At 37.1% G+C, this 26,571-nt stretch overlaps 1 protein-coding gene across 13 annotated transcripts in view; it reads left to right on the top strand.

The window, feature by feature from the left end:
- Cadps2 (calcium dependent secretion activator 2) overlaps positions 1-26,571 on the top strand; it is a 521,450-nt gene that overhangs the window by 325,485 nt on the left and 169,394 nt on the right. For all 13 annotated transcript variants that reach the window (XM_041675424.1, XM_041675418.1, XM_041675426.1 and 10 more), the window contains exon 9: positions 16,918-16,984. In XM_041675424.1, the coding sequence (XP_041531358.1) occupies positions 16,918-16,984 (67 nt within the window). The remainder of the gene's footprint in view (positions 1-16,917; positions 16,985-26,571) is intronic.

Here is a 26,571-nt window from a genome sequence, read left to right as displayed (position 1 = left end):
TTTGTGGAGAACTAAAATCAGTTATTTAGTTTTTACTGGGCAAATATATCCTGGGCAAAGCCCCAAGTCAAGCATTGTGGCACATAGAATTCACAATATGCCTAAGTCTTAAAGCGCTGTTTTCTTTCTTGTTGGAAATGTTTACATCCACTTGGGGGCACTGTGATCAAATTTAAGGGAGGGAAAAAAAAGAAAAAAATTGTTTGATTTATTTCAGTTAGAAAAATTACTCATTGTTCTATCTGTAAATCTAATTATGTACTTTTAGATAAAAATGCCTTTTAAATATATCGAAGTAGCTGAGGTTTTTTAAATGTCTTGATTAGGTATAAATTAAAAGAGTGTTTTTCACATGGCACTCTGCAGAGCCGTAGCACCAGCCTCCCGTGAAGCCTTGGCAGGGCACATTCTCAAGCCCCTTCTCTGGCCTGTTGGAATCCAAGGCTCCTGGTTCCTGGCAGTCCGGCTCTCCAGAAGCCCTCCTTGAAAGATGGCTTGCTTACTGACATTTGGCAACCAGCACATTGGAACAAATTCTGAAAAACTTTTTAGTATTTAGCTTATAATATATGTTGTAAATAGTGTGGAAAAATCACTGTTCTTAGAGACAAGTCCTGTTAGTGTTAATGTGTAGACTCTGAAACCATTTCTCTCTTCATAGAAGAACTGGATCTACTTGAGCTACAATCATCCTGGTAGTCATTGCCCTTCCCCACAACCCCCTCAAAAAATATAATCAGGCAAATTTTGACACAAATCTTTTGTTTTCTGTTATGTAGATAAGTTAGCCAGTTATTTATAAAACTTTTCTCCTTGTAATAATGTCAGAGACATTATCTAGAGTCCATGATAATGCTTCTAACAATGTTCTCTAACATCTCCGGACTAAATTTACACACATTGAAAGACCTACTATGTGTGTTGGTAAATTGATAAAGGTTCAGGCAGTTGGGAAACCATTCGGAACTTCTATTTACTTTTAGAAAAACACTAGCGAAGTAGTGAGCTAGCCGAATCTGACGTTTCTTGTCTGTGACGACTATAATAAAGCAGAACCATGACACTTGGTCTCTTTAATAAGTGATTCTGTTGCTCTGTTCAAAAGAGACCTTCTAAACTGTTGGAAGAGAATCCCGTTGCTCTTAGAGAAAAACTCCATGCTTCTAGTTGGAGGAGAGAGAACCATCCAGAAGCTAGACCACAGAACTGAATTCTGCACTCCTTCCTCCCAGTGGTATTGTTTCACAGTCTTCTTCACATTTTCTGGGACATTGGATGAGCCTCTTTGTTATTTCCTATCTTCCATTGTGGATTCTCTTTGAGGAAGTTAAAGTACAAAATTTCTGTTGAGTCTTCATGGGGAGAAGATACAATTGAGGAAGTGATCCTGCAGCTGACTTAACAAAGTATTATGTAAGCTTGCTGTATTTGCAGAAGATTCTGAGCTGTTCTGTGTCTTGTGGTGCTTTGTGCTTCTCTGGAGATGGCTGACTTTAGAAGCATCTTGGGAGGTTTTTTTTTCTTTTGTATTGCTTTGTCTGAGTACAGTTCCCTGCCTTGACAGCCACCTGTCTTCCTATGCAAGCACTTTTAACAAAGGACCAATCCACCCAGCACAGGCTGCATATCACTCCAGAGTACAAAGGATGGGGTTGTTCCTGTGCAGACATCAGAACATTCTGATCAAACATTGTCAGATTCTGCATGTGTAAAAGGTAAAAGCTTACATGAAGATAAATACTGAGTTATATCCAGGAACCCTATAACTATGACCCTAAAGTGATTTTTAAGCAAATCAAGTTGTATTATTATGTGCTAATTAATACTTAAGGGCAGTCCTCAGCACAGGTTTTGTAATATTAAAAGTAGAAGTTGATTGCAAAATATAGATGTATTATCTGGAAGAATAAAGTGTACCTACCTTATGAAATTAATGTAGTAACTAAAAGAAGACATGTAGCGTGTAAAAGCACAGACCCTGTATTTAGATAGTCAGTAAATCAGTTTGTCAAAAGTTGAGTGAATTATAAGAAAAGCGATGATGAATGCATTGAGAATAGTCCCTTGACATATCAGGACAGCCTACAGACTGCAGAATACACTCCAGTATAATGTACTTGTTGTTTTACTTAACTTCCCTTATCAGATTTTGACTTTCAGGAAGAGTAAAGTCTCGTTTCATTGTGTTCACATGGAATAAATTAACTTGGATACAACCAAAAACTTTAAAATTTCATTTTTTTTTATCTGTATGTGATTGTGTGCCTAGATGCATCATAAAATGAAGGGTTCAAAGGAGTCCAGAGGGCATCATGTCCCCTGTAACTAAACTTATAAACCTCTTGATAGTGATGGCTGGGTACCAAACTCAGGGACCTCTGCAAGAACAGTAAGAACCTAACAGACGAACCACCTCTCTAGAGGTGAAAAATTGTCTATAACCTTTTCAGTTTTCATTTTACTATAATTCCATATTGCTTTATTAAAGAATTCATGATTTTTTATTTGATTATTAAACATTGTCTGAAAACCTCCATGCTAATTTATCATTGCCTTTCATATTATCTTCTGCTTTATGTTGGTGTTAATGATAACACAGTACAAATGTTCAAATTTTTATATCTCATTTTCTTTCAGTTCTACAGAGAGAGAGAGAGAGAGAGAGAGAGAGAGAGAGAGAGAGAGAGAGATTGAGGATTACTTGGCTTTTGGTAAATATCAACAACAAAACAATGTCAACATTGTTATCTCCCGACATCCCACTAAAAAGCAGAAAAAGCAGATGACACCAATCTTTAAGGAGACTTGCTGTTCTGTTTCCTAAGGCAAGAGTAATATATGTTCTTTAATGGAAACTGAAGTAACTTACTAATGAAAGATAATGAAACTATTTAGACTGTGATTCCATGAAGAGAAGATGGAGTCATCATCTGCCAAAAACTGACACTCTCTCTCTCACACACACACTATCTTTAATGAATATTAATTAAGACAAATCTGTAGTTACCATCAGATTAGCTTCAGTTCTTTTCTGTGAAATCATCTCGATCCTCCACAAATTCATGTGCTATAGCTCCAATATTTATCCCTGGCTTCATATAAAAGAGAAAGTAGTTTGCTCAGGTTCAGTTTTTAAGTTAGCGCGCAGCATATCTTTTAGTAAATAATGAAATACATTTTTACTTAACTTTGTACCGGCACCTACGTTTGTTGTGTGGTAGTTAGAGGCTCACTCAAGCCAATGAGCTATGCACTCAGTCACAGAACTATGTGTTTCTTTCTCCTTCTATCCATTTTAACGTAGGAATATATGGTTCCATTGAGATGAAAATGCTGGACTACTTGATCTACTGCATGTTAGCATTCTTGGAAGAGAACGCTGCTTCCTTATATACATGTTCCTCAAAATAAAGGGAGGAGAGGGCAGATTTTGTGCCCCATTTGAATTTTGAGAGGAAGGACGTCAAGGGCATCTTTGAAAGCATCTCTGTAGACGTTTGATAAAAAGAGGGAGATGTTCCCAGTAGATGGCGCAAGCACTCCCCACAAATAAAAAAACTAATGACTGCAGGCTAGGGGGTGGTGGGGAGAAGCTCTGTTTACAGACTAGAGACATCAGTACATTTTCTTTTCTAAAATGTAAAAATAAGATGTTAGAAGAAGGAGAAGTGGCAGTTAATTTTGGATATATGAAGTTTGACAGGACACTTTACTGAATTAATATAGGACAGCTCAAATATATGGTGGTATGGGGTCATCACAACTACAAGGTCGCTTTCAACCACAACTGCCGGACATTGAAATGCCAGTGGTCAGAGGTTGTTTTTCTTCTTCTCTGTTGACTACCTGGATTTCGTTTTGCATTTTATTTCATATCCACAGGCAGAATATGAGTACAGGTCTGTAGGTCAAAAATCATAAACCTGGCATTATTGAGTTTTAAGCTAAAGGGGAAAAGAAAAAACTTTGCACAAACTCAGTGCAGTGAATTCGAACCCATTGGACCTACACTTACTGTTACTATTGCTTTTGCTAGTCATTATCCTCCACATGTCCACATGAAGAGAGAGAAAACTTGAACCTCAAAGTAAACTTTCCTGTAGTAGTCTGTGGAATTCTTTGGGTGCTGGTGTTGGGGACGTTAATAAATAATAAGTAGAACGTAAGAAATTTAGCAGCTTGGAAATTCAAAGCTGGTCTTCTGCAGTAATTTCTTTTGCTGGCATTGGAGAGACGGCTTGGTGGGTCAGAGTATTGGTTACCCTTCTAGAGGACCCTGGTCCCGTTCCTAGCACCCACATAGCACTTTACAACTGTCTATAACTCCAGTTCCTAGAAATCTGGCACCTTCTTCTGACCTCTGCAGGTACTAGGAACATGTGTGGCACACAGACATACGTATAAGAAAATCATGCATACTTATAAAGGATTTAAAAGACACGTAGCATAGCTTTTGGTAGACTTGGTAAAATAGAGCTGAGCAGCAAGAACTTTTCAACTTTGTTCTTTATTTAAGAAAGGATTTTGGTCTCCTGTGCCAGTGCGTTCAAATGTACTTCCCACTCTATTTTGGCATTGTGTACGAGTGAGTGTATCCAGCTCACATGTGGAGAGCAGGGAACAGCATAGGATGTTGGTTCTCTCCTACCATGTGGTGCTAGCCTTGAACTCAGTCTGCAAGGCTGGCAGGAGGCGCCTTTATTTGTTGTCTTGCCAGCACAAGCAAATACCTTTGAGATATTGAGTGGAAATGGGAGCTTGAGTCTATCTACTTCTGAGATGTACCTACGATAGCACATAAAGTACAGCATTAAAACAATCTAGCTATTCTTTTCTTTGTCCCCTTTATAAGACAGGTTCTCATTATGTAGCCCTGGCTGGCCTGGAACTAGTTAAGTAGACCAGGATGGTCTCCAAGTGCTAGGGTTAAAAGATTTTACCACTACACCCATTTTATTCTGTTTGTTTGTTTGTTGTTTGTTTGTTTGTTTTGGGGATGAGTCTATCTCAGGTATGCCTGGAAGTCAGTTAGCTCAAGTTAACTTTGAACCTTGACCTGTCTGCTTCAGCCATCTAAGTGCTGAGTAAGTACTACTATCCCAGGTTATCTCCTCTTATCCACCAGACAAGAGTCATTTTTAGAAGGTCACGTGTATACATGTTTTATGTGCATATATGTGTGCCTGATGCCCATGGAAGCCAGGAGAGGGCATTGGATTCCTAAGAACTGGAGTTACAAACGTGGGTGCTTCCTTATCCACCCACTACACCTGTGTCTTCATCAAGAACTACACCTGTGTCTTCATCAAGAGCAGCACGTGGTCTTAACCCGTGAGCCATCTTTATTGGCCTCCAGTCTAAATATCTTTGTGTTCTGTTATTAGTCTAATATCAATAGCAGTCCTTTGGTTTATTCTCTAGCTTGGAAGGCCTGTCTGCTACAGTAAAGACAAATATTTCTGATCCCTTTCTCCCATTGAAAAGAATAAAATTCATACCAGGAATGTTCCCACTTATGGGGTATAAGACCTAAGAAAACCATTCATGTTTTCTGTTTACCTCTCCCTTCCTTCCCACCCATGCACACCCTCCCCACCTCTTTTCACACATTCACCTCTATTTTCCAAAAATAAAGATAAATGCAAATCAACAAGCCAAATCAAATTGCATCTGCTTGTTTCCAGGCCCGATTTTCTGCACTTCTATGATACGCCTGCTGGCTCCCTGCTCTCGGATCGCATGTGCCCACTTCTCTCCCCAGACTTTTTCATTTACATTACCTAACATCTTAGCTACAGAGCAAAGGTGAGCTTTAATACAGGAGCCCTTAATACTCTGCCTGTCCCTGAGTCCGTCTCATGGGTCAAATCTTCTTATGCATAGTTCCGTAAATTATTGTCCATGGCAATCCATCTAACAACACTGAAGTTCTTAAGCCCATTTCTAGTAGAAACAAGGCACATTTCCCAGCTTCATCTTTATCAACATAAGCAGTTACTTTATCATGTATCTGCCAGCTGACTCATTTGTTCAGTACTTGGAAAAAGAAGTCTTGTAGTGCTACCGAACAGATCCCAAAGTTTGTATGTAACAACGTTCTTTAAAAAGCTTTATTGTAGAGGTTACATTTATGATGTCACTTTGAGGTCTGCAGACATGGACCAACACTGATTCTGATGGGGAAGGCATCTGTGATACTTTGGATTAAAGGCAGTCTTTATCGGGGGTTTAGAAGCACTAGGAGTCTCCTTGGAGTGTATAAGGCTCAGTGAGTCCTGAAGGTCTCTGTCCCTGTGTCTACAGCAGCCTTCACTTGTGTCCTTTTTTTGCTTAGCTCTCCTGTGTTAACTCAGTTTTAGGGTAACTTTATGCTGCTAAAGTCACGTGGTTATTCTCAGTCCAAATAAATACGAATTTGTGGGAAATGCAAAGATGATCTTGATGTGGTTTGTGAATACCTTTTACCCAGAATTCTCTTCTACATCATTTCTACACTAGTTCTACATTAAAGTTATTCCTAATGACCAAGGTAGGAATAGCTCCTCAGTAACTCATAACTAGTTACAGCACATGTACCACATGAAGACCCAGCCCTGGTACTGAGGACGGTGGTGAGAAGTTGGTCATTTTGTACAGGTAATGGATATTAGATTACATATAGGCTGGCTATCAGAAAAACATCTTCATGTCACCTAATATAGGAAATCTGAAACATGCTGAAAAGTACGGGTTCAGATAAATGACTTTGTAAACTAAATCATGAAAATATGAGTGAACAGAGTCAGCCTATGAAAATTTCTGAGTTCTCAACCCGTGTCATTGTTAACTGAGCCAACAAAACAATGTTTAAAGGGTGAAAGACCTTCCAGGAATCATGTAAATGGATGGATGCCATCAAAGAGCATACAACCAAATTTTAAAGCAAACTTTCTTCTTTTTCAGATACAAATCAATAGATTCCTTGCCACGTTACAAGTGAAAAGGGGTCTTCTTCTGACCCATTAGTTCATTCTAAACAAAATGTAAAATCTCAGTTGCCTACTTGTATGAGTGAGGATTTATTCGTGGTTACTGTCCAGCTTATTCATACAAGACTACATTAGAGAGCGGGGCTTCGACAGAATCTTTTTCTAGAATCTTTTGACCCTGAGGTTCTGAGACACAGTGTGTACTGTTGTCTCCCAAACCCTTTCTCCATGTCTCACTGAAAATGTTCAGTTTTCTAAAACTCAGTATCATTTTTATTTGCCCACCAAACCTCTCCCTTTTCATAATGCTTCCTAGAATGCAGAGATCCAGTGTGCACTCTGTGGGACACACTGAATCTTGGGCTGTATTCTTGTTGATTTTATTGCTAAAGGATGATTGTGAAAAATGAGCATTTCATGTATCTATTTCACTTAAACTTCTAAGTTTGAAGAAGGCAAATCAGCATCTCCATTTATAAAAATGGAAACCTAAAAGTTTGATTACCTGTATCGTATATAATGTTCAGCCATGTCTGATCATTTTTCTTTAAGGAGATATTGTGCCCTAAAGAGAAGTTACCATTAGTAGGGTATAATAGTAAATAATTTGCTCTGAAATCTTGGGTGTCTGTGATTCTTTTTGCTATGAGCTACAGAATGTTGTTCTTCTGGAAGATGTCAAGCTGGGTTCCAGGGACATTCCAACTTTTAAGATCCATGATGCTTGCTGGTGCTGTGGGCATGTTTACTTGGTTTAGGCAGGGAAGGCTAGATTGTCCATACCCTCAACCCTTTACATTATATCTGGGACATTGCAAAATGAGTTTAAAAATCAGTAACTTTTTCTTAGCATTTAACAGCAACAAAGATGCTGGAGATGAAGGGAGACGGAAGAACAATTAAATTAGGGAAAACCAAGGAATTGTGCATTTATGAAGTATTCATTCTATGACTGAATATATTAAGACAATACAATATTAATTAACTTCATCTAGACATTCTATAATATATGCTTATTTAAATGCATGCTGTGTATCATAATGCATACCAGTTTGTTAATGAAAATTTTGTTTTAAAAAATAAATTAATATAATTTTGAAAATATTCACCTTTGAGAGGACATGTACCATTAGAACTCTATTTTGGACATTTTTTTCTGCTAATTGAGTTCTAAAAGAATATCATCAAATAATTATCAAAGATAAATATTAGCATATCCTCCTCTTTTTAGGTTTTCTTATATGAGAAGGGATATTGTTAAATAGCCCAGACTGGTCTTAAACTCCGTGGACAGAAGAAGCCGGCCTCTATTCTCAGCCTCCTTGCCTCTGTATCCTAACTGTTGTGATTACAGGGAAGAGCCACCACATTTGGCTGAGGAACTATCATCTTAAAGGAAGATTTCTCTAAAGAATTTGACTTAGATTGTTTGCCTCGTGTTTGGATTCATAAAGGTCCTTTTCCACATTCAGCTCTTAAAATGCTAGTGCCCGCTGAGGTTTATATTTAAGAAGGTAAAACTCTTAAAAAGAGATGCAGTAGCTTTGAACTCTTGATTCTATATGGACCTAAGTAAAATGGGGAACTGTCCTTCAAGCCTGTCACTGTGTCTCCTGTTCCCACATCATGGAAGCCTAACATTTTATTCAACGTTAAGAGTTATTGGCTTTACTTGGCCTTAACTTCTCTCCAACTGTCAAGTACTTCGTTTGGTGAAGACCCATTCTTTTGCACTTTTTCCTGTCCAAGTACAGGATGTATAAAAACCAACTGGAAAGTATTTATTTCTGGGTTTCCTAATGCTCAGGTAACAGTGTTGTCTTGATTCTGTTTCTTTTCTCATCCTTAGCTGAAAACAAAACCAAAAAAAAAAAAAAGAAAAAAGGAAAAAAAAAAGAAAAGGAAAAGGCTTAATCTTGTGGACTTAAATAAAAGCAAGAATGTAGTGAAAGGAAGATTCCTTTTATGCAAGCAGCAGAGACTGCGGTGCTGGGTGACTGGAAGTGCCTGAGGGCATTTGGTCCCTATTGGTTTTCACATCAAATGCAATGGTGCCCACAGATAGCCTGTATTGTTGTCAGTTAAATGGGATCATGAGTGTCTGAAAGGTGTTCGAGAATGAACCGAAAATCATTTTCACAAGTGGATGATTACTTCTGCCACATGTTAACCGAACTCTATCAGAATGGCCCAGCTTTTTGAGCCTGCATTAATTGCTCTTTCAACCTTGACTGAGGTTTCCCTTTAAGAAAGCCCTTTCCAGGACTAAACTACTCTATATATTGATTTTTTTTTTCTTTCTGTATTTTCCCTTGAAAAATGAAGCCTTGGAGAAGAAAAGCCTTTATTATTCAACATGTAGATTGATTGTTCAATTTCTTTGAATAGAAACCGGGACTCATAAGTGATCCACCCAAAGTAATAGTCCCTTTTTATCCCCCCAAGCGCTGAATAATTCCCATCTTCTGTATACAATTATGTTTTTCAAATATTCATTAGTGATGATTTTTCCTTGTAAAGTAAACCATGAACTCTCACAGCATGGATTCTATGCAAATAAATTGTCATATTCTCTTTTCTATTAGAATTGTATGCCACCATTCTAATTGAAACCAAACTGCAATATTTAGTGAAATCTTTGGAGGATTTTTGTGTTGGAAACATTCTTTGAATAATCTTCAAGCTAGAGAGATTGTATAAAATGTTTTGGAAGTGTTTGGTTAAATGGGACCTTTTCTTTCTTATAACCATTTCCTGTCCCAAACATGGCATGTTCAGTATTAGCTGCATCTTCACTATGACTAGGGAAATACATGCTACAGTTCATATTGGGTGAGAGGATGGGTTAAATCTCAATTTTTAAGACTGACTAGAAAGAGAGTTCTTCAAACTTCATTAACTCTTTTTGATTATGTATATATGTGTGTATATATGTGTGTGTGTGTATCAGCATGGAGTATATTTTATTTAAAGGAAGTATTTAATGTATTAGTAAAATGTACCGCTGAGGGTACTGGCTTAAAAAAAGATAATTCCCAGAATGTTGTATTTTAATTTATCCTTCAAGTATGTGTTCAAAGGAATATTGGCCATAACAGCATTTTAAATACTTTTGTAAGTGACAATGATGACAGAAAAAAAAAGCAGTCTTAGCAGTTACGCCAGGGTTTGTCTAGTTTAAAGTTTACTTTCTACTAAGCTTCATGTTGTTATGTACATCCGTTATTGTATCATTTTCATCCTAGAATACCTACAGTTAATGATCACCATAAGTCTAAAGAAGTCTTTGTTCCTGTTGCCCTAGAACCTTCTGAGAGACTTTGGAAAGACTAGGTTGATTCCTAAAGGAAAACCTTGACAAGTAGCCATGGTACATCTTTTATCTTGATATGTTAACAATTTTTTTTAAACAGTGTTGCTTCCAAAGAGGTTGTGCATTTTTAAATGAGATACCCTAATGAGCAGGTGAAACTGTTGATGAAAACGGCTGAAAATATACTGTATACCTTATGGGGAGAAGCTTTTGTATCTTTAGGTTTGACCATTAGAGAGATGGGGAGAAAGAGAAAGAGAATGAAGAGCAAGGGAAAGATCAAGTAGGCAAATACCATTGCCATTTTATTTTCTTTTTAAACTTTCCCCTAGCAGCATATTTTAAATAGAGACTGAAAAGTCTTGGAGTCTGGCTTCCTATGTCTCTGATACTTGAAGATACCATATGACGTCAAAGGGTTGTTGTATACACAGAAGTAAACGTTATAGGCCAGGAAACAGGAATAATTCAGATTTTTTTTTTTTTTGCCTTGCCTTTTGACAGTGATTCATGTTTCTTTGGGGGAAAAAATCATACTTTCCAACAAAACTCTCCCTGGCTGAAGCAGTAGGACTTTAAGACCTTCGCAGTGTTTGGACTGACTTCTGAAACCCAGTATCCAAGGACTTACCCTGTCACCTCCTTTTAAACCCCAGCATTGTGTCAGAACTGCTAATTTCTTTGTTACCTAATCCAGTGTAAGAAGAGAAGATTTTAAAGTTAAGCAGATAATTTTTTATTCAAAGAGAGCAACCTCTTAACACTTAAGTTGGGTATATTGATGAAAGCAAATACTTTTAAATAGTATCCGAGCAGTTAGTGTCAGATAATTCAGAATACTCTGGTTACACGAGCCCTGTGGTGCTCTGGAAACATTTCAGTGGGGGGAAGCTGCGTATTTGCTATCAGTACTGGCAGTGTGTAAGAAGATGTACAGTACAGTATTTCCCTTGAACTCCCTTCAATAATTCTTGGACCAAATGTGACTCTAGCTAAGGAACCTTTTTCCTAAGACTGTATTCTGATGGAAGTAGAGAATGGAGCATGGAAACTACTTTTATTTGTCTTTCACTGAAAATTTTTTAAAAGATTTTAAAATGTTTTGTATATAGGCAAATTCTATAGGTGATGAAAATAAGTAATGTGAGCCCCCCAACAATATAAATAAATGCATCTGCACTCATTTTAAAAACAAAGTAGAAAAAATCTACAGTGCTCATCAGATAATGCTTGTGCCATGCTTGGTGATATTTGTTTATTGAGCAACATTATAAATTGCCACCAAGATAAAAACATGCATTCATTTAGCAGGTCTGATTTTCATACTCTTTAAAAACAACTTTATTATTGAGTTGACCATGCATTCAAGAGAAAGCCAGCAATGACTTGGCAAGTTTCAAAATGCTAAGAAAGAGGCCAGCATCAGAGACAACCTAGCAGCAGATCCTTAGGGCTTTAAGCAAGTTCTGTCCCATCTAAGATGAGGTACAATTCTACTGATAACTCCACCATGCCCCACCTTTGTTTGGTAGAACCCTGTTCAGAAATCAATGAGTTGAGAATTTAAGTGACAAGAGAAAATGTAAGCTTGACTTTTAAAATATAATACTGATTTAAAACACAAATAACAAGTAAATAGGTTTTAAGGGTATGCCTAATGATATTTCTATTTTATACCAAATAGTTAAATAGCTAAACTTTTTGTTGAACATTAGGTAGTTATAATTGGTGTTTATTTTAGTGGCCCTAAGATGTCCTGAGGCCCTTTCTAAATTGTTAAAGAGATGTAGAATTGTCTTTTATCACTATTCAAAGTCATTTATTGTATACAACTTCTCTAAAAATCAGTATAGATATGGTATAGTATCTCTAGAGAGAATAATTTTTTAGTAATTAATGAGTATCCCAACATTAATATGTATGGAATAACACATGTTAACCAGTGAAACATCATTTCAGGGTAAATTTTCATATTTTTCTAAAATTAAAAAAAATCTTATGGGATGTAGATACCATAAAAGAAGTGATGTGCAACCTCGCATTGAACATTTCAAAAAATAAATAAGTGTCAGGTTGGTGATTCAGTAGCCACACTGGGTCTTCAGATAGGTTGAGAGAGAATATGTTTTCATTTTTGTAAGATGTGTTCTGATCAGTGGACTGCCTGGTATTTATATAATAATAAGTTGTGCTCCTTTTCCTCGCTCCTCTATACTTCAACCCTTCCCAATAATCCTCGCGCCTATCTGTAATGAATTTAAACTCTTCTGAATTTTAAACATTACAAGGGTCTTATAAACTGAAGAACTCATTTTAGAGGAAAAGTGTTCGAGGAGTTCTCCACTATACTCAAGGCGGAGGTAAAGGCCCTTGCCTTTGTTCAAAGTATTCAATTTAATCATATGAGGAAGAGCTGTGGAGTCAGAATGACCACATAGCCAGAGTACTTCTTACCAGTGATTTTTTTCATTACAAAAGCAAGATGCACTCTCACGCACTTCCAGTGGTAATGCAGCAAACCAGCATCGCTTTGGAAAAACAGCCTGGCAATTTCTGACACAGTTAAACACACACTTTTAGCATGGTACAGCAATCTAGTTTCTGGACACTAGAATGAGAAAAAAGCATGAAAACACTAAAGGCTTACACATAAATGTTCTTGGGAACTCAGTTTTTCATAAGCAAAGGTGTGGCAACAACTCTCACACGTGCCAACATGGGAATACATTCATACAGTGGAATATGCTGCTTAGTAATTAATGGGATAGACTCCTGGAACACATAAAGGATGACGCCCAGAAATATTGTTATCAAAAAAAAATTGGTGTCTCAAACTCAGACACAAAATGTTGTGTGCTGTATAATCCCAACGTGATGGAGGAAGGTCATTGGTTAAATAAAAAGAAACTGCTTGGCTCTCATTGGCTAGAGATAGGTGGGAGGAAGAGGAAGTGAGCTCAGACTCCACAGCTCTCCTCTTGGGAGCAGATGCCTCAGAGAGACACCATGCCCCGCTCCCAGGCAGATGCATGCTATGAAGCTCCTACCCAGGATGGACATAGGCTAGAATCTTCCTGGTAAGACCGGTGCTACAGTTTATTAGGAATGGGTTGATCGGGATATCAGAATTAGCCAGTAAGGGCTAGATAGAAATGGGCCAAGCAGTGATTAAATGAATACAGTTTGTGTGTTGTTGTTTTGGGCATAAGCTAGCCAGGCGGCCGGGGTGCTGGGGACGCAGCCCCGCTGCTCCTATTTACTACACCAACGGCATTGTAGAAATGAACAGTGAGGTCAGATGCAGAATCATACACAGAACTGCGGCTATAAGGGAAGGACTGAGCATGATGGACATAATAAACCTGGCATTCCACAAGTTGATTGTAGTAGTGACTACAGGTGATTATTTATAATTATTATTTTTAGCATCTCTTTTAATGGTAGCCTAATCATTTCTTACTATGTGAGCTTAAAGTTTCCATTTTAAAACAGTATTTGCAAACCATTTTTCTTCATGCACTCATTAATTTTCAATTCTTTCCTTATGAAAAGAATCTGTTCTTATAGAGGAAGGCAGCTAGGCCTTGGGACTCAATCACAAAGCTCATACTTACGATGAGAACAAAACACATGTAAACTTTAACATTTCTTTTTCAGTGTGTATATGTTTTCTTATAGATCTCACTTCTGTTTTTAGGTAAAAATTGTATTTGAGTAATATGAATATTTTTCCACACATGGTTCCTCTGTGTACCCTTTGCTGTCCTGGAACTCACTGTGTAGACCAGGCTGGCCTTGAACTCACAGAGATCCAGCTGCCTTCACCTTTCAAGTGCTGGGCTTGAAGATGTGCAACTAACACCACCCTGCTAAAATTTTTACAAGGAATAAATAGTGTGTGCTTTTCACATAGTGTTTACAATGCTTCCTTTTCGTTGACTGTCATTCCTTTTTTATGTGTAGAGCCCATAAAATTCTTACGACCAGTTCATTTCTGGATGTATTTAGACAATTGTCATTCATGTGTGTTTTCAAACAAATTCTTTCTCATAGTGCAATAGCTCATACATCTCAAGATCCGACTTCCAAATATCCTGCTTCCAGTACCAAATTTTCTTTCATTCTTCTTCCTTATAAAACCATCAACTATTATCCAAATGTATTTATTCCCACACACCGTACACATATTCCTCTACTGTCTGTAGAGAAACTAGAAGTTGTTATTCTAAATTCATTGGCCCATCCTTTTGAATGATGTTCATCTGGCTAATACTCCTCACAGAGAACCTGCATGCTTAGAACACTGATAACTAATTTGCATGTGGTAATGATGGTTCGTGGATTACTCTCACTTGTGTGTGACCCATCTGCCCAGCGCTCTGCAAAGTGAGATGCTCTGAGAGAGCTGAGAGGCAGGCTGTGGTCACGGGCAGAGGTTATTCCAGTGCCCTCTGTGGCTCCTGAGCCGCTATTAAGTACACATCCTGCTAGTGCCCTTTTATAGAGAGCATCCATCACGTCCACAGTAGCAAGCTCCTTAGGTCACTGTTGTTAACCCTGTAATAGGAGCATGGGCATGTGCATTTCAGGAGAGGGAAATTATATAGAAAAGACAGAAAGAGAGCAGCTGAACACCTATCACCACAACCACAAGAGAAATTAGAGGCGAAAAGAAAGGGCGTTTAGGGGACCTTGGAAAGAAACAGTGAACAGGTGAGAACAAGAAGAGCCAACATCTTCACCAATGTCTAAACGAGTCCAATGTTACATCCACAAAAACAGACAGTGGCTTTAGGTACATTATGATTGCCAGAGAGGAACTCCCCACACTTAGCTGATGTGTCTAAAAGCAAATGAATAATTGATTGGGCCATTTGAGTGATACTTCCAACGCAAGAGCCCAATTGTTTTGAACTTTAGTAGCTCCTTAGTTCTTTATCCTAATTCTATTATTTAGAATACTTACTTCGTGTTTGTTCTTATAAATTCCAAATCATTAAATATGGAAATAATATGAACCCTGACCCTTTCATATGATATTATGTAAATTTTTCCTGCATCTAATTAATTTTATCAAAGTCATCATTTCAGCGACAAAGCATTATTTCTTTATATGAATATACCATGTTAGCATTTAGTAAATATGTCCCTGACTCTTGAACATTTGTTATCCATTTTCAGAAATGCAAATTGTAGTACCCCATGTGCTCATACAATGTCATGTGGGACCTGAGTAACTCCATAATAGAAAGTTAGGCGTTTCTACATCTTGCCATGCTATTTCTCAGAAGAAAGGTTTCCTGTTAATGCTCCCACTGGTATTAAAGACAATGTCCATATATCCACTATACATTCCCAAGCATCTCAAATTAGTAATTTTTAAGAAAGAAAGGATAAGTTCGCTTTGTTTCATAAAAGTGAGTTGTAAGACAGAGGCGAAAATTTCTAGTGTGAAATTGTGAGAGGTCAGTCCTCTGAGCCCTCAAACTCTTAGAGGCATTCTGTATTACTCAGCACTGTACATAGATAAAGTTCATTTGAATAACCTTTATATCAGTAAGAACAGAAGTTCTGTTCTCAGGACTGGGGAAATAGCTCAGTAGGTAAAGTGGCTAGAACCCATGTAATGAAGCTAAGCATAATTTCACATGATTTTAATTCCAGAATTGAGAAGGCAGAGACAGGTAGATTCCCTTGAGCTCGTTGACCAGCCTGCCTAGCCTACTTAGCAAGCTCCAGGCCAGCGAGAGACCCTGACTCAAAAAATAAGAAGGAATAGCTCCTGGGAACAGCCTCAGGACTCCACATGAAGATGCACACACGAGAGCTTAGACATTCACTTACATACACATATGAACAATACCACGAAGGGTTTCTATCCAAACCACTTGCATAGACATATGAACACATACCTCGTGTGTTCTATCCACATGCATGTCCAGGTTAATCATTTCAGTTCAGATTACAGACGCCATGCAAAGTTAAAAGCCATAGCTGAAATGGTGCTAAACTAAATTATGTCACCTTTTTTATTAGCTGAGTTTCGTAGTGAAAAGTAATGTTTAGTGAAGAACTTACATAAGCCACATAAATCCCAAAATGACAGAGCTGCCAAAGCACTTGGAAATCAGGATACCCAGCGTTGTCCTCTAACAGGCAAAGAAATGGGAGTGGATATTGGTGCAGGCATATCGCGAGGTCACCCAGCAGGACAATGACCTTTCACCCTGGATTCTTGGTTCTGTGTCTACCTCCTTCTCAGGCCATGCTCGTCATCAGCACCAGTCGGCTGAGCGCTGAAGAACTCGGTGCAAGTTCCTTCGCTCATAGCCTCTGTATCGCCTAAGAAACATGTGCGAAAATAAAATTCCAACTGGTTCTTTGATTATCCTTTCTAACTCCTACTTCGTTCAATTTGCTGTAAGGACTGACAAATTGTAAGCCACATAAATCAATTTCCTTTCAGGCATGGAGAATCAGCGCAGTCACCTAGTAACACAGACGCTGCATGTTGTCTCCGATTTCAGAGAAACGAAACTTTGCCTGTAGCGGGCTGGTCTCATAAGTACCTAGGGAAGACGTGTGGCTATGCGGAGCGGCACCACTATTCACGCACTCTGTCGTTTTTCTTCCCAGGTACCTGTATGCCCTGGGACAGAAGGTTTGGAAAAGATGGAAAAAGCGTTACTTTGTTCTTGTTCAGGTCAGTCATTTATTTTCCTCTTAAGTAATTGCTTTCTGACAAGGACTCTCACTCCGTTACCTGTTTGCGTCGTATCTCTTATATCACAATAATTCCTGCATTAGAAATTAAACTGAGAATTATTTTCAAAGCAGTTCATTTGAAAATAGACAAGTAGTGAATTCGTTGTATGCCAATATTTTTATATTTTTATTTCAAACATGTCAAGCAACTTACAGTGAAATGACTGATGTCCTGTCCTTCTGTGCATTTTTTTGTGTTGTCTGGCATACTAGAATGCAACTGTTTTCCTTTGTCAGCTTCTGTGTTCAGCTAGTTATGGTATCAAATTCAATAGCCATTGCAAAGGACCACTGTGAAGTCTGTGTGGAAAAGGCAAAAAGAGAATATTATTATAGAAATTGTGTTGGCAATCAAGGCTTCCTAAAAGGATCTAAAGGATGCTAAGACAATCCTTGAAAAAAAAAAAACTGCATCGTCCAGGTAGTAGTGTGCATATAAATTGTGGTCCATCCACTCTCTCGCTTTCTTCGAATATGTCTGTGTGTATTCGTATAAATGTGCTTATAAATCAAATAGTCCACCGCTAGTAATTGCATTCTGAATATACATTATTGGTATATGTGTTCGTCTGACCTTTCAAAATCATAAGTAGCCTTTGTTCATGATCATTAAATTCTAGTTACATTAAAGAATAGATTTCAAAATAGTCATTTCATTCCAGAATAAATTCGAACTATTTCATTCTCAGTGGAAATATCTGAAAAGAGAATCACTCTTGGAATCCTAACACAGAAGAGCCTGTAAAATCCCATTGATTGCTACCACATTAGTCAAGCTTAACTGGGCTAGATCAGAATGATATGGGGAAATGCCAATGGAGGAAAATTATCATTTGTTGTTTTCTAGAGATATAGTCATCCATCAGTTGCTGGGGAAAAAATTAGTTTATTGATGTTCCGTGGTAGCATGGTGTCTCCATGAGAAGTGTTAAAATTCAGTCAAAAGGAGTTGTGTCTACAAGGTAGATCACTAGTCCATTTTATTCTTTGCTAAAGTGTAAATTTTTCTTGTATGGTTTATAGTAATAATAAAAGTTATGCATGTGTGTGTGCACATGATTATACAGCACACACACACACACACACACACACACACACACAATCTTTTGATCCAAAGAGCAGACAATTGCTTTGTGGAAGGGTTTTCCACTCACAGTTCTCAGTAGTCTACCCCCCCCCAAAAAACTGTTCCAATTAAACATCTTCTGCAGTTTTCAAGTTTACAGTGGCACAGAATTCTAAATATGCTTATGAATAAATTTGAATATAAATCTTTCTGGATATTTTATTCCTATTATAGATGTCTCATCTGCACCTAATTGGACAGGCTTATCATTGTGATTTGTCTTTGCCCTGTCTTTTGGAAGCATTTTTACTGACTTTTCGTGGGAACAAAGCTGCTTTTTCAGTTTTGTTTCGTGAATCTGTAGAGAATCTCCGATAATTCCTTAATCCCAATAGATGATTTGGGGGATAAACTACTTTTGAACCAACTAAGCTGGCTCTTGTTTCCCTGATGGAAATGTGTGTGTGAAACATGGAAGTGTGTTTTAGAGGATGAGCGGGTTACATTTGTTAAGGGAGTACCTAAAAGTCTCCTGTGTATCTATTGGTTCAATATGAAAATTAGGCAACTAGAGACTGGCTTTGAAAAGTTAATGCTGACCTAATGCTTTGAATCCTGGGAAGGCTTAAGATCATCATTTGCTTCCTCTCTTATTTTCTAGTAAATAGTCCCACGAGATAAAAATTTTAACATAAATGTATACACTTTGAATATCACTTATTAGAGAATTTAGAAATATAAGAAGGAATAGAAACATTTCAAAATTATAAAGCAGTATGTTTTGTGGGACATTAAATGTGGAACTAACTTTTCCAGATAACTAAAATATGTATTTTCTTTTAAAAGGTAAAATTCAACTTGCATCAAAATCGTTGTTAAATTCACATGCTCCTTAATTTAAATTTAAGAAAAATTCTACCAAACTTGAATTAGAATTTATTATACTTGTGATATATCAGATAGATAGATAGATAGATAGATAGATAGATAGATAGATACACACACTGAGAGAATCCTATGCCTAAATGTGTTGAAATATATATGCCAGTTCTCCAATAACTTTTTGAAGTTTGAAACACAATTGAATCTTCCTTCCAATTCTAAATGTAATGGGAAGCCAAATTGAATGCTCTCACTTCAAAATCAAGATGGATATGTATGGAGATTCGATGAGAATGACCCATTGGGAGGAACTGGGTAGTTTTTATTAGTGTTTCTAAAGACATCTCTCATTCTGTCTGCACACAGCTTGTAGGTCCATACCTGCAGACTGCGTTATTGAAAGGTGAAGGAGTCGCTTTTCATAGGGAGGACAGTATACCCTGCTGTTTCTGCTGCCGCCATCGGCACAATGGTGCTCTAGTGATAATGTGAATCTCATCACCACGTGCAAGTGTGGATTATGTGAGTGATATAGCTGGAGACCCGGCCATCAGCCCAAGAATTTGTCCTCATAAAAATTGATTGAGAGTCAGGTTGGGCCAGCTGAAAAGTCATCATTCCAAGTGAACACTTGAGGAGCCACTGAGGTGAAAAGACTTTTCAAAGACCCATACAAACATGAAAATTGGAGGCAAAAATGTCAATTTAAATTAGAGTTAGAAAACCAGAAAGCAAATTATCGGTTAATGTTGGGTATTTGTTTAGCTTACTACTTAGGTTGCAATCCCATTTATATTCTAACCCTGGTATATTTTCAGTAATAAATCTATTTTAATAACTAAGAGACTGAATTTTAAAAATGAAGGTAAATTTTTGTTCATGTTAAATTAAAAGAACAATTACAAAGAAAATATTTGAAATCTTACCAAAATTAAATTTTCTTATATATTTTTATGTTTCCCCAATGTCTTAACATTTATGATGATTTATACTTTTGATATATTATTGTAATTCATATTATAATAAGAATTGAATTTCTTGAAACAATTTTTCTTCAGGTAATCTGCTTCAGGATGTAAATCATCATTGATTTGAAAGTTTTTTTATTTAATTAAGTGTAATTATTTCTCTTACAATTTTCTAACATCTATTCAAATAGCTGTATAGACAAGATATTGTATATTTCTATGAAAATTCAAATTCTCCTGAGGCACTTACACATTAACATATCTTTTATGTGTTTAATCTAATTGTTACTAAGTGATTACCCAATGGCACACATTTGCCTAATGCACTTTTAATATATGATCTATCTTCTTTTCTCTTTAGAATAAGCCTGCCCAGAGGATGTGTTACTATCTCCCTCGCAGGGCAGATAAGATAAAGTGTATATGGGAGCATTATGCAATGTTCTAAGGATTAGTCTAGGCATGAGATGACGTCAACCAAATCATGTTCCATTTGACAAGAGAGGCAAAACTCATATTTCCTGTTCCATATGGCTATGATTAAATTAATGCATACAACCACAGTTCATCTGAAGATAAACAGATATCTTAAAAATCACTGGGGACTATTCATGCCATAAGGTACAAAACAGTGATGCTGCATCAAAGAAGTAACAGTAAGAGTGGTAGCCTGAAGAGACCCCGGGTCAGGAAAACGACTGACTATGTGACATCGCTGGAAACTGAAGCAGGCATCTATGTTGTGTTGGCCCCGTGTCAAGTGTTCACTGCTTGTTGTCGGTGTGTCGGAATCATGACTTGAAGTTGCTGCAAACAACAGCAGGCTATCAAGACATAATGTTAATTACATATCAGCTGACTTGGCACAGGATGTTGACAGGCAATGATCACAACACGCTGCGAGCACATGAGAAATACCGTTTCTCAGGAACGTGTTGGTATTCTGTTTAAACCTAAATAAGTGGCTCTCTTTGCCTAATGATTTTTGAAGGACTCAGCATAGTTGGAGGACCTACTGAAATGAACTCCTCACAGGCATTTGAGATGACACTGGTGCATATAGAACATGAAGGTGGTTGCAGTTTGAGTTTAGAGTAGCATTTGATTGCTTGTACAACAAGACAGTTTGAAGTAATAAAGGGATGGCTGTCACATCAACAATGATCAGAATGGTGGCTCTGTTGCTGACTATATAAGTTGGGCATACTTAATATATGAACACAAGGTTTTGTGGTAGAAAATGAAAGACCCTGTAGGCAGAGTTTTTCTCTGAACCACCTGTCAGTTCCCAAATAACCAACATGGAGTCTTATAATGATTATAAATGCTCAACCGATAGTTCAGGCTTATTACTAACTAGCTCTTACAACTTAAATTAACCCATTTCTCTGAATCTATATTCTGCCATGTGGCATTACCTCTCTTTCATCTTGCACATCCTGTTTCCTCTCTGTGTCTCACTGGTGACTGCTCTTACTCTGCCCTCTTTCTTCTCAGCCTCCTCTGTGTCTGACTGTTCTGCCTATACTTCCTGTCTTGCTACCAGCGAGTCAAGTTTTTATTAAACCAATCCAAGTGACAAATCTTTACAGTATAAAACGATTATTTCATAACATTTCCCTCCTTATGTCTAATTAAAAAGTTTTAACTTTAACATAGTAAAATTATATAAAACAAAACAGTTACTAAGTAATTAATTAAGAATTATAGTTACAATATCCAGTCCATTTATATTTGGCAAAATAAGAGAAAATATTCTGTTATCTATCTAACTTTGTGAGTCTAAAGTTTTAGACCTTTTGTTATAACTAAGGAAAACTTTAAGTCTAATTATTTAGTCATTAACTCCTTCAAAGACCCCAGAAGTGTAAATGTTACCTAGACTATGTATCCTAGATATATTTAATAGTCACAATACCCCAAGATTTACAACCTATGACATTAAACATGTTAAGCTATCCACAGAGTACAATAAGCTACTAACAGCAACCTGTATAGTCACCAAAAGGATGATGGGACCCTACAACAATGATTCCACCTGGATTGTCCTAATGCTACTAAACTAATAAACACCACCCAAAGATTGATTTGGACTATAAACTGCTCAAGACAATTCCCAAGTAGCTAGCTGAGATGGTGCACCCTCATACACTACTCCAGCCCGGACTTCAGATAAGCCCTACATTTTCAGAGACTGGGAACAAATAATATAGGTAACCCTTCTGCAAATTGACCATTGCTTCGGTTTCCTGAGGGACCCCTAAAAATGCCATTGCCCCCAGACATCAGGAAGTAATTTTAATAACACAATACCTCGAAAAACCAAAAAAAAAATAAATAACACAATACCCACATTTGCAAAAGGTTGGGTGGGTGGTTTTTGGTCTTTTACTTTGTTATGGATGGTTGTCATCATATACGGGGATTGGTTACAAGCTGTTATTGGGTATAGTCAGAAAAAAGACTGAACAAAAGAGATTAGATTCAGAGTTCTCATTTTGAAAAAAAGGGGGAAAGAAATGATAGGATAAAAGGGTAAATTGTTGAATCTACTTTTAAACAAATAAGCAAATACGAATCCTAAATATTTTACATTTATATGGATTTTTGTATATTAATGCAAATTTAAGGTTATATTTGTTATAACACACTGTACATGTGTTTCTAATTTTGTTTAAGTTCTTGTACCTATGCAGTTCATTTAACAGTATAATGTAAATTTCTAATCCTTGAAAGTTACCTTTACAGAGTATTTAGCATAATTAAGAAATATAGGTTAATAGTCACCCATAACTACCAGACTTATAATTATGTTTGTTATGTTTTCAAGCTCATACAGAGATATATTTTAGATAGATAGGTAATCTTCAGACACTTCAAAACATACATTAAAATAAAAACTTAAAATGTTTTAATGACTTGAATTTTTCTCGATATGAGACACACTTGCTCCTGGCAGCATCAGTCCCCTTCAAAAATGGGATGGTGGGCACTGAAGAACCTCCATATGGAGTTTGCTTTCTTTGTGGCAAAAGCCAGCCATGTGGGCAAGAAACTGCCCTTGCCTCAATTGCTGACAATATGCTGTTCAAACTGGACAAGAAGGACACAAAGGAAAATGACTATCAAAATGCCAAGATAGGGTAGGAAGTCCTTCAAAATTTCCTGCTTCTGAAAAATGTCTGTCAGATATTCTAGACCTATATGACAAAGATGAATGCCCCAATGTTGGGGACTTTGGGTAACTGTCCAGACAGCCAGCTGTTTCTGTCATTTCTCATATTTTTTAAAGTAACTTGCTATGCACTTCCTGCTTACTCAGGTAATATGATTTTCTTCTCATGTCTTTGATGGAGTTGGAGACTAGACAGTTACAGTTATAGTTCTCCTAAACCTGGGTAAAAAGTGTACTAGTTTCAAACTTTGGACTCTTCAGAAAAGGACAGCTAATGGAGTAGTAGTCTCTATAAATTTGTCAGTTACTATTGAACTTGACCTTGAAACTGTATTTCTTACTTGAAAATTGTTCTTGTTATATGTAGTTTCAGTTTTGTTTATGTTATTACTTTTCCTTTCTATTTGGACAATATTTGATAATAATTCTTATTGTATTGTTTTACTATGTTAGAGTGAAAATTTCTCCTTCTTAGACAAAAAGGGGGAAATTTTATGGGAATTCTTTTATGGGTTCGCTATCTGATTGAAAAGAGCGTTTTAGTCAGAGAGATGGGTTTTTTATTAGGGTTGGATGGGACAAAACCAGAGAGAAGAAGTGGAGCAAGGAGGAGCTTGGTTTTTTTTTTTTTTTGAGACAGGAAGCAAGTGGAGGCAGGTATTTTTGCAGTAGCTTGCAATTCACTGAACTTTGTTTGTTCTTTAATATTTGTGTATGGGTATTGTTTAATAAATAGCAAAACAAATCTTTATCAAGACCCCCATCAACATTTCTAGATAGCACCCACTCCAGGCTCCTGCACAAGAATACTCAAGTAACTATTGCTGGAAGTTTTCCCTAAATGTACATAGACAAACACATATCCATTTCGAACATAATCAGTCATTGACTTTTTTTCTGTGTGTATGTGTGAGTTACTTTGGTCTGTTTTTAAAATATAACACTCACATGTCAACAAGTAGAAATCTATCTACTTTATTATTTTAAATAAAAAAATCATATCCATAAACTGTACCTTTTTTATCTTGCTTAGAAATTTGTTTTTGTATACAAATAATGATAAAGTAAAAATATAATCCTCATATATTAACTTTTATATATATATGTGAAAATATATAATTAGAACTTTCCAAAGAATATCTAAAAAAAGTTACAGTGGCCATAACATTTGTATGATATACCCTGAAATGTTATTGAGACTGTCTTTGATCCCTCTCTTTTTCTTACTTCCATGTCAATCATAAAGTATTGCTTCTTTTATTATGAAAACTAGTGTTCTACTTATGACCATTTACGTCCATCTACTCTGCCCCCAAACTAGCTGAGACCACCATCATCTGCACATGGGCCCCAACAGTAGCATCCTGCTCTTTCTCTTCCACTTCCCCATTTTCTTTATAACCTTTTCTTCATGGTACCTAAATAACCTTTTGACACATAACTCACATTAAGATACATGGTGTGTCTCTTCCTTTTGGGAAAAACCTATTTAGTATAAACCACCCACATACACAGACTGTTCATTGAGTGGGTTGGTTCTCCACAGCCCTTGAGTAGCACAGAGTCCAGCCAGTACCATTCTCCTATGTTACTTTGACCTGGGAATTTTTTGTACATTATGGCTGCAATGTGGGTGGTAGAATATACTTTGATAGATCATCTCCACTTTTGTTTTTATGTATTTATTACTAGACCTAAACCACTCTCTTCTCCCCCTCCACACTCTGTCTCAGGGATGTACTCTATGTAGTGATGTACTTTGTATTAATATATTAGAAATCTGCAGATCTGTTTTTTACTTTTTATACTATTGAATGGTTATGATCAAAACTTTTACTCTAGGGCATCGAATAAATTTAGCCTTATTAGAAAAATTTAAAAAAAGATACCCTCCTGCCTAAATCCTTCTAGTGACTCCCATGGCTCTTAGAATAATAAATAACCATGACCTAACAAACATTCTACGGGTTTCTGGTCCTTAGCTTCCTATCACAAATTAGCGCCTACCGTTCTAAAATCCAGCATCACTGCTGCAGAGCCAAAGGCTTGGCATCTTCCAGGTCTCTGGACCCCTTTCCAGTGCTGCCTAAAAATATGAGTTTTGTGGGATTTCAGTGCCTATGCAACTTTAGAGGAAGTCCCCTGCTTTCCCTCAGATGGTTTGAGCACTCCTATACCTCCCTGCAAACATAATGCACTTGCTTTCTCTTCCCCAGGGCTTTGTTCTTTCTACTGACTAATTTAGATTTCATGTCAAATGTTGCCTATTCAAATGTGTCTTATCCACTCACGGAATTTAAAATCCCAACAACTCTCTGTCGCAGCTCTCTGTTTTAATTTTTCTGGAACATTTATCTCCAGTTAAAATATTTTATGGATACATTTAAGTTTTTAATCTGTGTACCCTTTCTAGAGTATCTACTTAGCACTCTATCAAACATAGAAAGAGACTACATATTTGTTAAGTAAATGAGTATATGCAGATCACTAAGCATTTGGGTAACAAGGCTACCCTTCTTCTTTTTTTTTTTTTTTGAAGGAATTTACACATGATTGTTAGATCTTTCTATGCCATTTGGCCAAGACAGATAATTATATTATATATTTAACTCAAATCTGTCAGTATCTTGAAGATGTGTTCATTTTCCTAGATTAAATTAAACTCTGGGGTTTTTTTATTTTTTTAAATAACTACTGGAGCACCTTTGCCCTCTGCCAAGAATATCTCCAGCTAAGGATTTTAAAAGCCTTAATCTTACTGAAATGAGATGGCGGCAGTTGCTAAGCTGCCAGCCGTTAATATGATCCCTACAGTAGTAATATACATACAAACCCTGATGCTGTGGTCTCTCAAATCTCTTCGTTAGCACCTAAATGTGTGCATATGGGCAGGTGGCAAGCAGGTTGGCAATTAAGAACGAAAATAGGAGGTTTCCTATCCCAGACATGGATCCCATGTGGGGCCACCACCATCAGGTAAAAGTGCCCTGACAAAAGTAATGATGCCAAAGCCAGACTTAATGCTGTCCTCAGATTAAAGTCTGTCTGTCTCCCCCAATTCCCAACAAATCTATTCTTTTTGGAGTCATTACAAGTGGACTGAGCAAAGAATATTAAATGTTTATGATTGCTGCAGGGATTTTTTTTTTCTATTTTAATCTAGTAAATTAGGTGAGCTTTGTTCAGTAATACACCAGGAAGCTTATGAGAAAACAAATACTTGACCAGTGTGGGTCAGACTTCCATGATTCTGTGTAAACATGGAAGAATGGAGCAGGGCAAACTCTGGCTCCTGCAGATGACCTTGCAGCAGAGTCCCACGTGTTCTGGGCCATCCTTGGCAAACAGTAGCTCCATAGTGTTACCATCTAAATGCAAACTATAGATGGCTTGTTGAATCAGCCTTATGTATGTGACATAGCATGGCCTAGTAA

This window comes from Microtus oregoni, unplaced genomic scaffold (assembly GCF_018167655.1).
Source record: "Microtus oregoni isolate MIOR12 unplaced genomic scaffold, Mior012 000026F_ref0000081, whole genome shotgun sequence".
In the NCBI taxonomy this organism is placed as follows: domain Eukaryota; kingdom Metazoa; phylum Chordata; class Mammalia; order Rodentia; family Cricetidae; genus Microtus; species Microtus oregoni.
Note: the sequence above shows the minus strand (reverse complement) of the source record. Positions and strands in the feature narration are given on the sequence as shown.